The 16,220-nt window shown below is 42.0% G+C and overlaps 1 protein-coding gene across 1 annotated transcript in view; it reads left to right on the top strand.

Moving 5' to 3' along the window:
• LOC306964895 (interferon-induced very large GTPase 1-like) overlaps positions 1 to 13,170 on the top strand; it is a 470,425-nt gene extending 457,255 nt beyond the window's left edge. The window contains exons 5-6 of the mRNA XM_079559062.1: positions 9,900 to 11,656; positions 11,930 to 13,170. Coding sequence (XP_079415188.1) covers positions 9,900 to 11,656; positions 11,930 to 13,158 — 2,986 coding nt within the window. The 3' untranslated portion in view covers positions 13,159 to 13,170. The remainder of the gene's footprint in view (positions 1 to 9,899; positions 11,657 to 11,929) is intronic.
• Positions 13,171 to 16,220: the final 3,050 nt, after the last annotated feature.

The raw sequence follows: 16,220 nt of genomic DNA, 5'->3' as shown, positions 1-16,220 counted from the left end.
ATACTATTGCTCCACATACACGCCAGAAAAAAATGACCTACACTTTTCTTGTGCGCCTCAGTCAGAGCTTTCAAATGGTGTATAGTTTGCGGTGGCAGGGGCAACAGCTATGTTTTTTTTTTTAGCAAAAAAATGATTATATTCTTTCTTTCTTCTTTCCTCTCTCGGAAATTGGATTTTGACCCCCTGAACATGCTCGAAAACTAGAGGTGGGCATAGATTATTTTTTTAAATCTAGATTAATCTAGATTAATTTGGAAATTAATCTAGATTAATCTAGATTAAAATGGCGTGTTTGAATTCTGCTGAAGCCATTCAGAATATGTGTGCTGCCCAAATAATGACTAAAAGTAAGTCTTTGAGAAAGGGTTTCTCAGATCAGGTGGTGCGTTAGACCAGAGGCTCATCTCCTGTTTCCAAAATGCATCACAAACTGCTTGAGAACGTTCCACTATGATAATTGGTGATGAAAATAATTCATGTTCAAGAAGATGCACTTGTGTTTACTAACTGTTTATTCAGTTAAACATTAATTTTGAACTAAGAGGTCCTGATGAACTGTTTACAGTCAGTAGCTTTGTGTTAATCTTTTTTTCTGGTGACAAACTAAATCTCCTCTTCTGCACACTTTGACCTGCTAAAGAAAAAAGTCTCTCGCATGGGACAGTTGTGGCAGGAGTCCCCAAGTATTTATTTACGGGTAATGTGGGCCATCTTACCAGATCAGAAAATATAGGCCTCTGTTTGTTAGCGTGGGAAACATGTGCGCGTCTCCTGATTGGTCAACAGTGTCACGTGATCACTGTCACAACAACGCAGTTCATGCTGCTGCAGCTGCTGCTACTATGAGCTTCAATCTGGCGATAGTTCCTTCCAAATGGAGATAAACGTCGACAACACGAAGATGCGGGATGTATTTCTTTGGATTTGATCAGAAAAGGAAACAGGCCTCAGCCGCGAGACCGAGGAGACAGCGGAGCGGAGAAAGAGAAGCTAGCGGACTCAGAGAAAAGGAGCAGGAAAGTGCCGCGGTTAAACTCTGCTCGCGGTTGAAATGTAGCTGGAAAAGGTGGCTCTGGTGAACTTTTGGTGATAAAGTTGCGCTGTTTCGTGTGGGGCTGTGGCCATGAAATGAGTTGTTTATGTCGCTGTTTTGAAAGAGGGAGGCGCTTCGGTGTTTTTCTGTCTTTTTTCACTCTGTCATTGGCCGCTGCTTCTGTGTGTTCGCTTTGGAGACGCTATAATCACTCACGTTTCTCCTGTGCGTCCGAAATTGGGCATAAAAGTCGTGTAATGTGTGCTGACCATAAAATATCACCGTGAAAGTCATCATAGCTTGCAGAGTATAGACCCAGCTCCCAACCCAGCTTTGAGAATAGATTAACGGCGATATTTTTTTAATCGCCCGATAAGAGTCCCGCGTTAACGCAGCACGTTAACGCCGATAACGGCCCACCACTATCGAAAACTCAATAAAAAATCACAGAAAAATACGGTTTGGTGAAAAATTTATGAAAATATGGGTGTCCAATTTGGGACATGCAAAATGGCACAACAGCGCCTCCTGCCTCCAACCTCAGCCAGCCTCAACCAACTTGGCCCCACGCTTGTGCCTTTCGGCTTTAGATGGCTTGCAAGTGGCTTGCAAGTGGTCCACCCATCCTCCATGAAAATAGCCAGAGGTCTTAGCCAGGCAGAATGCTGGTCTCTGTAAGAGTTTCCCCTGAAATTCATCAATTTTCCAAATTTCCCCCTTTATTCACAACGGCTACAGTCTTAGACTCGTACATGTTTATACTACCCCTCTGTCACAGAAAGACATTTTAATTTGAACGTTTTTGGCTCCAAAATCAACTTTTTCTTAACTGTATACTCACAGGAAGTTCAGTTTGGCTGTTTCCTGTCCTCTGTGTGTTCCTCGTACTATTTCGGTCTCAACCAAATATTCTTCAATATCGAGGATGCTGCGGGGCTGGCGCACCCTCTCAACAAATCTTTGGGCGGCCAGGGGAATTTACCCTCATTACAAAATGATTCAATATATTAACTCCTACACTGTAGTTCCGTTTTCTGCAAATACACTAATGAGGTCTTTCATGACATTAATGTAAAATCGGCTGTGTCATTCACTCAGCCTGAGAAGCTCAATTGGTAGAGTGCTGGGCTCCCATTTGTAAGACTGCTGGATTGATCCCAGCCTTGACTTTTTCTTTTTTTTTTTACTTTTGGACTCAGCACTTTCTAGGAAGTACATGAATTACCGCCTCTGGTCCCACCCTCATTAACAACGATGAAATGACCACTCTCCTCCAGTGGGGTGCTGTGACCTAACTTCGGTCCGGGAATTTAGAGAACCCTCACCCTCATCAGGCCCATGTTTGTATGAATTTATATCTCAGTGGTAGGGTGGTCGTCTTAGGTGAAGAAAGTTGCGATTGACACTTTTCTAAGGCTTTCTTCTTTTACATGGGCTGCTGCACACATAGTCCAAGCCCAAGACCATGAGAGCGGGGCATTTCATAAGATATTTGTCAGTTCGGCCGGGACTTTCTCTGTCCTTGTGTAGCGTCATAGGTAGAGCATTGGGTTCCCAAACATGAGACTGCAGGATCAATTCTGACCTTGACTCTTTTTTTTTTTTTTTTTTACCCGACACCTAGTGGAAATAACATGAATCAGCGCCTATGGTCCCACCCTCATGAAAAACGTGGAAGGAACGCTTACAGAATTTCCAAAACTAAAGAAAAAAGAAATGGCAAGATTGTGGGGAAACAATTGAGGCAACACCGGAAGCAATGTCGAAAACAATCGAGAAAATGGAGGGGGAAAATTGACCTGAAATGACCTCTCCTCAGGTGCTGGGACCTAATTTTGGACCGTTATTTTAGAGAAAAGTAATAATAATTATAGCTCAGTGATTATGTACTGGTGTCTGGTGTAGGAGGTTGCCAGTTCAAACACAGCCATGAACGTTTTCCAATTCTTTGTCTTTTCACATGATTCACAGATTTTCTGAGCCTGATGCAAGTCCAGAATGAGCATCAAGTAATGTAGACACAATTGTGTATTTGTCTACTTTTCTACCTTTCACAGCCTTCTCCCTCTTCACTCGTGCAGACCATTGCAGACAATGTTCTCTGCTGGATTGGACTGCATCAAGTTCAACTAAAGCAGAGGTGTTTCACTTAAACAACCCTCTGGTTAGTTCCACATCAAAACGTATCTTCCTGCCACAAGAATGAAAAGTTTGATGGAAACGTCTTTTTCTGATTCTCCTATATCCGTTGTTGAGTTTTAGGCTTGTGTTACTAACTTCAATATCTGGAACAGCAGCCCAGGCTGAGGACAGGGGGCCTTCAGACTGAGGCAAGAGTGGACCGGCACCGGAGCTACCTGGGACAAGAGTGAAGCCGAGGTGTGACAAAGGCTCAAACGAGAGTGGGATGGGGCAATAGTTAGCAGGCGTAAGAGAGTGGTTTGGGTGTGAGGCTGAGGCGAGAGCAGGTTTGGGTGACAGCGAGCATGGGCGGTCGCAAGGGGGGGAGGTCGTCAGGGGCAAGAGCAAGCGGAGGGGCTCGCAAGGAGCGATCAGAGGGGCCCACAAGGGGCAAGAGCGAGCAGGGGCGGTCGCAAGGTGGGGCTTGCCAGGGGCAAGGGCCGTACGACGCAGCTTGCGCCTTTAATTAGGCCCGAGCAGCCTGCCGGCGCAAAGGCCTATTGTAATCGCAACGCAGTGTGTGAAGTGCACTGAACCTAAGTGCGCGGAGCGCATGAAAACAGCGCAAAAAGTGCTGTCCCCATGTCAAACATAAACTCACCGTGTAAAACAGTGACTGCCCACACCAGAGGTGCGTGCGGATCGTTGAGAGCTTTCCAAAAATGTATAATCGCGACGATTTTGTTTTTGAAAAAAATATAATTAGGCCCGAGCGCCATACATGGCGGTAGGGACTATTGTTTCTGTGTTTGCAGAAAAACCCTCACGGGACTTCAGCGGCCAATCGCGTGCTCCACGTACACGCCAGGAAAAAATGACCTACAACTTTTTTTGTGCGCCTCAGTCAGAGCTTTCCAACGGTGTATAGTATGTGGTGGCAAGGGCAACAGCTATATGTTTTTTTGGCAAAAAAAATATTATTTTTATTTCATTCTTTCAATCTTCTTTCCTCTCTCAGAAACGGGATTTTGACACCCTGAACATGCTCGAAAACTCACCAAAAATCACCGAAAAATCCAGCCTGGTGAAAAATTAATGAAAATATGGGTGTCCAATGTGGGACATGCAAAATGGCACAACAGCACCACCTGCAAAATTGAAAAAAATGCCTCCAATGAGCCCGAGCCTCAACCAACTTTGCCCCACACTCGCGCCTTTCGGCACAGACATTGTCCAGGTCATGCCCAACAAAAAACATTATTATGACCCCGCCCCCTGACAAACAGGAAGTCCCCTCTTCTGAGTGGAAAAATTAGGAAATGACAGATTGCGTGCACGCTGATGTCACATTTGAACAAACTCCTCTGTGGGGCGTTTGCCAATGAGCTTCTGATCGCTTCTAACTCATCTACACATGTTGGGGATCAAAAGTTATCCACAGATTTTTGCTATGTTTTGCGGTCTTCGTCCAGTGGAGCCCCTAACTTGACCTTTATTTTGGCGATTTCTCACACATAAAAAATGGCTCCTTTTTGCACAAACTAGCTCGGATTATTACCAAAACTCATACACATATCGCAACTTCAACCTCGCATACATGAAATGAGGTTTGGTGGCAGTGGACCCAACAGCAGCCCCTATAATATGCATGTTAATGTCATCACTCATTCACTGGATACTCGCCAGAGACTAATGACCCTGACAGTTGCATGCGCCTTGGTCAGAGCTTTCCGAAAATGTATAATATGTGCTATTTTGGGCAACGGGAACCCTAATTAGGCCCAAGCGCCATACATGGTGGTAGGTACTATTGTTTCTGTGTTTGCAGAAAAGCCCTCACGGGACTTCAGTGGCCAATCGCGAGTAAGCAGTCGCGACAGCGACGATATTGTTTTTGAAAAAAGTATTATTATTATCCCTGAACATTGACGAAAACTCTCCAAACTTTGCCCAAAATTCAGGTCCGGTGAAAAATTTAATTAAATGTGTGTTTCATATTGGGGGGGAAAAAATGACAGTGTCACCTACAAAAGTCAAAATACATTGCGCCCATGGGGGAGGGGCCAACGCAAACTTTGTCGTAGAGTGATTACTATCGTATTTTGTACGGTGTTGCTATGACGACACCCAGGGCCCCCCATGGCCAACGCAAACTTTGTCGTAGAGCGACGGGACTCGGTACAGATATTCGTCATTTGACGACAAACAAAAAATATTATTGTGGCCACGCCCCCTGACAATCTTGAAGTCCGCCATTTTGACAGGAAGTCTGGAGAATGCTGAGTCAGCGTTTTCGCTGACATCGCATTTTAACTCCTCCTCATAGGGCGTTTCACCAAATGAGCTCAAAATCGCTCCAGGTCATTTGGAGATGTGGGGCATCAAAAGTTATCCAAATTTTTGGCTATGTTTTACGGTTTGTTTGCGGCGAAGCCGCAATCTTTACAAAGAATTTTGCGATTCATCATAAACTGAAAATTGCTCCCATTCGCACAAAGAAACTCCGATTAAAAATATACAAAATATACATTTTATTGATCTTTCACCCTTGGACGCAACAAATGTGAAAAACTGACATTGGGCCCGATAGCGCCCCCTCCAGGTGCAGAAGAAAAAATGCATTATGGGAAATGGATGAAATTCGGCACAAAAATAGTTGATAGCATCCCGATCCTAATGGGGCTGACACATAAATCTCACATTATACACAATTACAGCGCGTTAGCGGCCTCTGTAAGGAGCACATGGACAGTGGTCATTTTTTAATGTATTTTATAATGTAATTTTATTGTGTTTTTATGCTTTTTATTGCATTTTTTAGTCCTCTACGCGTCATCTACCTGCTCGTGTTCTAGAGTCATGAGAGGCGATCTTGGGACTATCTCCCAACTCCTTGCACACACCGACATTGCCCCGTTGTGTGATCTTTTGACTAGGGGATTACCAGTGAGTCTACTAAATAGGTAGCGTTCACAATTTAGAATGTGATGATGTCATAATGTCAGGTGGAGGGCAGGGCCAATGCAACTCTATGGGAGAAATGCAGTTTTTGTAAGAAATCTCCAAAACGAAAATTGACAAATGTTTTTCCTCTTCAGTATTTGATCGTGATCGGATTCACAAACCTGTGATATTATTTTTATGTCTGAAAGTCCTTTCTATTGGACAACATCATGGTCATGTTTTCGTATATTGTCACCACTTTTTGACATTTTTCAGAGATAATAATTGTACATTAGTTCATATATGCCGACAGAGGAGACGATGAACTTTGTGACAGTTTTTGTTTCATGTGGATTCCTCCAGTAATGACTGAGATATGAGCCAAAAAACAAAGACATAAAAATATGCATTTTGTCAGTTACCACCGTTACCATAGTTACCGTCAGTTGACCTCCACCTCAATGTTAAACTATAGGCTCTTTAGAATGTTGTGATGTCACGTGAACGCTACCTATTCTGAACTTGCTGTTTGGATCCAATTGAGGATAATTTGACCCTTTTCTCTGCACTTGGCGTACAGCCACACAATCTGTCCAGAACCGTTTAGTTGTGTGCATTAGGGTTGGTCCATATCATACCGTGCACGGTATTACCGATATAGATTTTTGACACCGGTGTAAACTTTCATACCGCGATAGATGACATCATTTGCATGTAACATAAGATAAAATAAGATAATCCTTTATTGATCTCACAAAGGAGAAATTCACTTGTTACAGTCGGCGTTCAAGAAGATCACTCAGAGTTAATAAAGTGCAGCTGATACAGAGATTATTGCACATGTTACTTCACAGTCTTATTGTACAGTCTGACAGCAGTGGGGATGAAGGCTTTGCGGTAGCGCTCCGTCCTGCACTGAGGGTGTCTCAGTCTGCCACTGAGAGAGCTGCTCAGCTCTTCTACAGTCCCGTGCAGTGGGTGGGAGGTGTTGTCCATGATGGAGGTGACGTGTGTGTGCAGCTGATGTCAGAACCACACAGAGATGCTGCGCTCAGAGTCACTTAAAGCAGCAGCATAAACATGACTGTGGAGGCTTAAGGGGCAGGCGCCTAAAGAATCTAATGATATGAATGAAGTTTGCTGCTTTTGTCGCTCATATTTGCGAGGAAAGGGCTCAAGATTCACGTCTTGGATGAACTCCTGAGGGTTGTAGCATCGCCTAGTTGCACGTTGCAAACGCGGCTAAAGGCTAATAATATCCTTCTCATCAGGAGCGCTCACATACGTACTTCTCCCCCTCTCTCTCTTTCTTTCTCTCCCTCGTGTGTGTGTGTGTGCGTGCGTGTGTGTGTGTGTGTGCGCTCGTGTTTGTGTGTTTGTGCGCGCGCGTCTGGAAACGCGAACATGAGCGACAGGAGATATAGTGAATCCTTTGAAAGTTACAATTAATTTAACTCATGTTTCTGGCAAACACATGTCCTAAACATGTTATTGCCTGACAGTAAAAACACAAGTAAACTGCACAGAGGAGACTGAACTTACAGGAGCATTTTACTGGAGATGAAGGTGAAAATAATTGTAGCAGTTTTATTTGTGTTATTTGTGTCTTCTGTGTTTTTCCAGATGGAGGTTGAGATTTAGGTGAATTTAGATGAATAAAGAAAACAAAATAGCTGTAAATGATGTTTCCCCATCGGCTAAGGGCTTTGATTTTTATGTATTTTGCCAGTTGTAAATTATATCGCCAAATATATCATTGTGATTTTTCTTTTTAATACCATGATATAATTTTTTGGCCATATCGCCCTGCCCTAGTGTGCATATGAATTCAACCAGAACCGCTAGGGTGTATTCCTTGCGCCTTCCGTTCCCCCTTTGCCACAAAATTCTCTTCAGATGACCATAATTCTCTGTATTTTAAACCCAATTCGAAATAAAGGTCAGTTAAATTCCCCCATTCATGCTCCATTGTGTGTGGATGATGATAGAGTAGAGTCCACCCAAATATGATAATGTTATTTTGCAGTAATTATTGGGTTTAATCGCAAAACGAATGTGTTTTACTACAAAGCATTGTGAAATAACACAACAAGGTACTTAAATGTCAGCCTAAAAAATGTCTTTATTAGAAAACAATAATCTGTATTCTTTTCTTGTTTTATCCAGATGTTGAGATGGCAAACAAACGAGGAAAGGTAACCTTATATGCTTACAATTAAAGTCTACAACATTCATACCAGGAAATTATGGATATATTTGAATTTTTTTTTTTTCCATTTTTCCAGAAGATGAAGCTGTTGAGCAGACTCCACCTCCAGGACAGATCTGAGAATAAACTGACCTCTGCAGAGTTTCTTCAGATCAAACCGACTCTGAAACATGAGGACGAGCTGAGTGAGAGTGACCTCTGCTCTGTTTATCTCCACAAACTGTTAATGTTAGACTACAGGGCCAGGTACATCCAGGCACAACAGGAAAACACAAATACAACTAATCTATGCAAACATGTACAGTCAGATGATTTTTTTGCCCCAGTTGAGAACATATCTAATATATCAGAGCAGACCAACAGCATCCATCCTCTGGACCTCCAGATGGCGGTGTTTCACTGCTCAGACAGCTTTCTAAAGCAGAAGATGGTCACTAAACTGTCCCAGTGTCAGTACGCCTTACCTCTGCTGGTGCCTGACCCTTTCACTGGGGACATCGAGTGTCCTCTGTGGACGTTTCGACAGATTCAAAAGACCTGGAAGAAAAGTGAGACCAAAGATAATAAAACTGTGGTGACCATGAAGTCGATGTCCATCTGTAAAGCAGAGACTCTGATGGTTCTGTGTTTCCGTCTGGGATCTCTGTCTGGGTCTAAATCTCAGCTCATCAACACTTTGATCCATGATCGCTATGACACCTTCTTCCACAGAAACTGTCCTGGCAGCTCTAAAAACCGCCTCCTGTTGGATGGTGTAGCAGAGATCGCCTGGTACTGTCCCTCTGGAAAACCCACTGACAGCTTCAGCGACTGTGTGGCCTTCTGTAATCTTCATGGAGATGGTCTGACTCACAATGAACAGCTGCAAATACTGATGGACAAGGCGTCAGTCAATGTGGTTTTTGTGCCAACGTTGGTTCGGAATCATGACAGTGCTGCTATGATCGAAAGACTTTTAGAGTCTCCACAACCACTCATCGTTCTCGTTGAAAACAACGGCAATGGTGCAATTCAGCGCAAGACAGGAAAATATATAGTTGGTCTTAAAGAAAGAAGCCAGTCAGATGTATCACAGGAGCTTAAGAGAATCATCAGAGACATTTTACAATCTCCTCACCAGTCCTTTAAACTTGAATCTATGTCAGACACTGGACTCAAAACGGACAAACCCAACAGCAGCTGCACAAAAGGATTTGATTTAGCAAAAGAAATGATGGCAATAATTAAATCTTACACTGAGTCTGATGTTAAAAAGACATTGCTCCCATGTCAAGGCCAGCTGTGGCATGACTGGAGCAACAAAAACAAAGAACAGTATCATTTAAAGGGAAACCTTGAGCAAGAAAAAATGATAAAGATGAAAGAATGTAAGAAACTACGAGAAGATCAGTGCACAGCTTACTGTGGTGAACTGATGAGTTCTTTTGTTGGGCACCTCTTGTCTTTTACAGACAGAGAATATTTCCTTACATGGACTCAGATCTTATTGGATGATTATGCCACAGAATGTCTTTCTTCAATTCTACATGACTATAACCAGAAATGGTCAGAGGTGTTAGACCTAAAGAAGCAGATGGAGGACGAGAAAAGGTCTAAGGGTTTAAATAAAAAGAAGACCCCAGACAGATCTGAAGAGTTAAAGACCAAACAAGGAGACCTTTCCAAAATCTCCCAGGACCTTCACTCTGCCACATGTGGCCTGGAGCACATCTTCAGAGAAATGGCTCAGATCTATGAAGCCCATAAGAGTCTAGATAAACCTCCAGGACAGGGGCCGACTGACTGGTCTAAATACCCAGAGCTGGCAGCAGAGCTGATGATCTCAGGACACCCAATGGAGCTGATGGATGGAGATGCAGGTCACGTCCCTCTGACTTGGATCTCAGGTCTTATTGATCAGGTCAAACAGAAACTGGGAAACAAGAAGGTCTTTGTTCTGTCCGTGTTGGGGATACAGAGCAGTGGGAAGTCTACGATGCTCAATGCCATGTTTGGACTCCAGTTTGCAGTCAGTGCAGGCAGATGCACCAGAGGAGCCTTCATGCAGCTGGTCAAACTCTCAGAAGACATGAAGGGTTTTCAGTGGGACTTCATCCTTGTGGTGGACACTGAGGGGCTGCGAGCTCTGGAGTTAGATGGAAATAAAACCATTCATCACGACAATGAACTTGCTACATTTGTGGTTGGTTTGGGAAACATGACTCTGGTGAACATCTTTGGAGAGAATCCCTCTGATATGCAGGACGTTCTGCAGATTGTGGTCCAGGCTTTCATGAGGATGAAGAAAGTCAAACTTTCACCAAGCTGTGTGTTTGTTCATCAGAATGTCTCTGATGTCAGTGCGACAGAGAAAAACATGGATGGAAAAAGGAAACTGCTGGAAAAACTGGATAAAATGGTCCAACTCGCGGCTAAAGAGGAAGTTTGTGACGCTGAAAGTTTCAGTGACATCATTGAGTTTGACGTTCAGAAAGATGTGAAGTACTTTGCTCAGCTGTGGGAGGGAAGTCCTCCGATGGCTCCTCCAAACCCAGGATACAGTGAATGTGTCCAAGATCTGATGAGCTTCATCCTCGAGAAAGCAAAGAAATCTCCTGGAATCACTCTCTCTGAGTTCAAAACTAAAGTTACAGATCTGTGGAACGCTCTTTTAAACGAGAACTTTGTGTTCAGCTTCAAAAACACTCTGGAGATCGCTGTTTACAGGAAACTCGAAGTTCAACACGGAAACTGGACCTGGGCTTTGAGGAGTGAGATGTTGAAAATTGAAGAGAAACTTTATAAAATAATTACAAATGGAGAACTTGAACCTGTCAACGTCAGTCTTCTGTATGGAGAAGTTTCCAAGAAATATGATGAAATTAAGCTTTTAATGTCAAAGTACTTTGAAAATGAGGAAGACAAAGACATGTTAATTCAGTGGCGTGCCCAACATGAACTAAAACTTAAAGATTTTCTGGATGAACTGGTTCGAGGACTTCAAAGAAAACTGAATAATGTGATTGAACAGAAGAAAGCAAGTAAAGAGGCTGATGAGAAGAAATCTGTGTTTGAGAACAACCTCCTACAGAAGAGCAAACAGCTCGCTCTAAAACTGAAAAACAACTTACCAGATGATCAGACACTGCGTAAACAGTTTAACAGTGATTGGGAGACGTGGGTTTCTGAACTGACCAGAGGCATAAAACCTGCTGAAAAGATCAACTTAGAGCAGGATCAGATTCAGGCCATTCAGGAGCTGGGATTTGAATATGACTTAATCATGAAAAGAAAAGCGTCAAAATGTTACCAAGAAATGTCTGCCCTTGGAGATTATACTGAATATGTTACACAGAAGAGTCTTCAAAGTGAGCATGTTGAACAGAAGCATCATCAAAGTAAGAATGTCTTAGCCACCGCCTGGAATTATTTGAAAGATAAGAAGTCACAGATATTTCATGTCCTTCGTCTTCCACATAAACCCCAAGACCAGATTATAACCCTCGTACAAAATGTTGAAGAAAAAGCATTAAAAGAAATAAAGCAAAGGCCTGTGGCACAAAGAGGCTACAGTTCATCTTACCTGAGAGAAATGAGCTCGAATGTGAGCACATCTATTGCTGAATTTGAATCATTAAAAGAATGGAAATACCTTCTGAAAAAAGAGTTTAAAGTCGATCTGATCCTGTTTGTGTTCTACAGGACACAGAGGTGGATCTCAGACTCTCATTCTCAGTTCATCAAAAACAATGACGTCCGCACATATTTAGAGAGTAAGAAAGATGGATACTACAGTGTCTTCAGGAGTTTCTGCAAAGGAAGCTCCTCAGCTGTTGTTCTCGCTGAAGTGATCTGTGAGAAACTGAAGTCCTCCATGACTGAAGCTGTGTGTAACCAGACTGCTATTGATATCGCTGGAGACATGAGATGTAATGTCCCAGCGTTCAAAGAAAACAGACTCAACCTGGAGAAACATGTGTTAAAGTCACTGGCAGAAAAGAGACAATTTAAGAGATATAATGAATATATCAATGATCCTAAAACCTACACTGAGACTTTCATCACAGAAGAAGTGGAAAATCTCCTACACACAGAGTACAAGGATAAATGCAACAGTTTCTACGAACAGAAAATCTCAAACATCCAAACACAGGTTCTTCATGCTCTTCATGAGGCGACCAAAGGAAACAGAGGAGACATAAACATGTGGCTGCAGGAGTTTACAGGATCCATCAAAGGCAAACTCACATTTGGAACAATAGACCCTCAAAACTTTACTGATGTGAACAACTTTGATTTTCTGAAGGAAGAAATAGAGAAAGGACTAAACTCCATCTCTGACAACCTTTCAAATCTGTCAGTGGACAAGTTAAAAAATTCAAGACAGAGGCCAGACCAGATCCTCATCGATCAGTTGTGCGACTGCTGTTGGGAAAAATGTCCTTTCTGTCGTGCAGTTTGCACTAACACCATGAAAGATCATAAAAGTGCTGAAGATGGAGGTATCGATCATAGCACTCCTTTTCATCGCTCTCCATCTGTCAAAGGCATGCACTACAGAGACTCAGTGGAGATGTCTTTGCCGTTCTGCACAACAGAAGTAGCAGGTGATCGATCCTTTTACCCTGCTTCTTCAGATATATCAGTGCCTTTCAAACAGTACCGTGATGCAGGTCCTCCATACGACACATGGAGCATCACCCCTGACCTGCATCAGATGTGCTACTGGCAGTGGGTCGTCTGCACATTTCAAAAGGAGAGAGAGGAGCACTATGACCTAAAATATGAAGGTCTCGGAAAAATTCCTGACGATTGGACAAAAGTCACTGATAAACAGGCACTGAAAAACTTGGAGGAAATGTACAAATAGATGAAGAATCAGTTAAATACAGTACATTTGTACAATATCAGAAATCTAAAAAACAAATTGTGGAACTAGTTAAAAAGTAAAAGTAAGAAATTATTTTTATGAATAAGAAAAACTTTGGCAGAGGCAGAGAAAGCTATGAGTGATCACTATTTTTTTTTAAATTATAAACAAATCTCAAATACTTCACTTTTACTTTTTTTTTCTATTATTATTATTTTTGTCATCTAAAATGGAGAAATAATACAGTATGAAATGACCTTAGTTTTGTTTTGTCATGTTAATCTAAGGAACAATATAAACAAAGATAAAATTATTTCTACATTTAATCACATTTTTTAAATTCAAACTTACTAGATGTGATGTAACAGTTATGCTTTTTTAATGAACAAAACTGTTGGATATGATACTAACTAGAAAAACATTTAACCTGAAGTGACAGTTTACTGTGTGTGTAACTATATCATGTGTGTGTAACTATATCTTTCATCATCATTAATATCCTGCACAAATAAAAAGAACAATATGAAAGTTGTGTAACTATATGGTTGAAAACAGATTTAAATCATGTTGGAAAAATGTCCTGAAGACGTTTATATTGTGAATGAAACTAACAAACGTTCTTATAATAAAGTGATTAATGGTGATGAAAAACAAGTTGTGGTTTATTATTAACTATATCACTGTTTTAAAAGTGTTTGCTCAGTCTTTATATTGAGGTGTTGATGATTGTTTGGTCTTTGAATGGACTGTAGTAGTATTGAAAGGTCCTGTTTCCAGAAGGACTGGGCCACACGTCTCTGTGCACATGGATCAAAAACAAGAGAAACTCAGACTGGGTTCATTTTCTTTGAACAGACTGTATTTAAAGAAAACAGATGGAAAAACGCTGTGATCACAAAGTTTCTGGCTTCCAAGTCGTGAAGGTCCAAGTCCCAAGCAAGTCCAAGTCAACTGGTCATGGGGTAAAGTCAAGTCATGCCTTTTGTCAAGTCAAGTCTTTCTTTAGCCAGCAAGTTAAGTTATACTTTATTGATCTCTGTAGAGAAGTTAGTTCTCTGCATTTGACCCATCCTCAATGTCGCTGGGCGACCTTTAGGAGCAGTGAGCAGCCAGCATGGGCTGGCGCTCGGGCTAGTCACCTCAAGTCGCAAACGTCAGCATTAAGCCTAATTCTTCTTTTCAAAATGTGTTTAATGTACTTGAAAATATGAAGTACTTTCTCAAGATTTTGATTAAAATCAAACTTTTTAAAAATCTAATGGATTTGACGTCTAATTAATGAATAAATAGCCCAACATTTAAACTGTATATATTTTAATGCTCCAGTCTATGTACAAAATTACTGGGACAGATTTTTAAGGAAGGGGGCCGAGGGGGGCTTACTTAAAGGTGCTATGTGCAACTCTAAATGTTAAAATAACCGTTTTTCTCACCCATACATGTTTAAACAATTGCCTGATGCGCTGATTGAGCTCCTCTCTGATCACTGCACTCGCCCCTATAATCCTGTGCAGTAAAATAAATAAGAGGGATTCGGGACGGAGTCTTAAGCTTTGAGCCTGGGCGTGACGTCATGCGCGTTCACGCCCACCTGGCTCTGGGAAGTTTGTTGATTCGCCGTCATTATCCGCATCAGCGAAGACAACTCCGCCACTTTTGCGAAAGTAGAGGGTGGATTGTAAGAGACCGGACACTTGTTCATCCCAAACCCACACGCAAACGTACGATAAAGAAGATAAAAACTTTGTCTAGTGTGACCGAAAAGGGGCAATTTGGAGTCAAACAGGCGCCGCAGAGACGAGTCAACATCGGACAAACTACCTCCGGTCCGCTCCCGGGCTCACCCGGACCTCAGCTGCTTTCTTCTTACTACAAGGGTAAGACACAGTCTCTAATGTCTAATACGAGGTCTGATACGGTAGATCTATGTCAACAAATGACGATGCGTAACATGTGTAATGCTACGTCTTTGCGTTAGCTAAATGTACAATCAGAATTGGTTTTATTGCCATTGTCAATGAGCAGGTTCACAAACTTGGAGTTTTCTTCAGATCAATCGTACAACATGAAACATAACATAAAAGACGATCACTATGTTTCAGTGTTTGGTTTACCGGGAGCCTTTTACGTTTCGCTCACATCTTCAAAATGACGCTAATGCTAAACGGTGCTCCTGTCCTTGACCAACACACCGACCTAGACTCAACTTTGTCTGATATGTTTTCTTTTGGGGGAAAATCAGTCAATTGTTCCCAGAAACGTGGCTGTTGCTGTGCACTGATTCTAATACATTATTTGTGAAGAGCACACGCAACCCATATAAATGTTAGTCATTGTTTAGTCCTACTTTAGACCGGGTTTATGTCTAGACCTAGTTCAGACCTGGTGTAGTCCTGAGTTGGTCCTGGTTTAGATGGTGTGTAAATTGCTAATACATAAATAAATAATAATACTGTAATAATGATCATCTCTTCCAATCTTTACTTCGTTTGGGGTCAATAATTTATTGATGTGCATTTTTTGGCTAAGATCTTGTATGTTTTCTTGTGCACAGGATAGAGTTTGAGCGAGAACTGGCCACAGACACAGATGTCTCTGATTATCTCGCCCTGTGTCTTTGTGGTGTTTGTAATGCAGTTCCTACTGTCTTTTCCTTGTAAAGGAGTGAATAAAGTGTGTATGTTTTTGTTACACAGCCCTGGTGGTTCAGTGCAGAATCAATTGGATGAACTTCCCATCCTTGGGCGTGAGGAAGCCGTCATGGACTGCAGTTATAGTAGACTTGGTGTGCACTAAATGTCTGTAGTGTTTTAAAAAAAAGTCATGAACAGGATGTAATGTAATATAATGTAGGTGCATTTGTAATACTTCTGCATATATATCTGCATAGTTTGCCCACGCGGACACAAGATGTGGATGTGGAACAGCCATAACCTCTTCAAATAATAAATATGAGAATGGTGCATCTTCTACTATGGGATACATCATTTCTACTGCGTACCAGCTGTAAGGGAGTTTTGGACAGAGAAGAGGGCTGCCATTATAAACCCATTACAGACTAA

The sequence above is a fragment of the Gobius niger genome, assembly GCF_951799975.1.
Source record: "Gobius niger genome assembly, chromosome: 6".
In the NCBI taxonomy this organism is placed as follows: domain Eukaryota; kingdom Metazoa; phylum Chordata; class Actinopteri; order Gobiiformes; family Gobiidae; genus Gobius; species Gobius niger.
The sequence above is the reverse complement of the archived record's forward strand: the minus strand, read 5'-3'. Positions and strand labels throughout refer to the sequence as shown.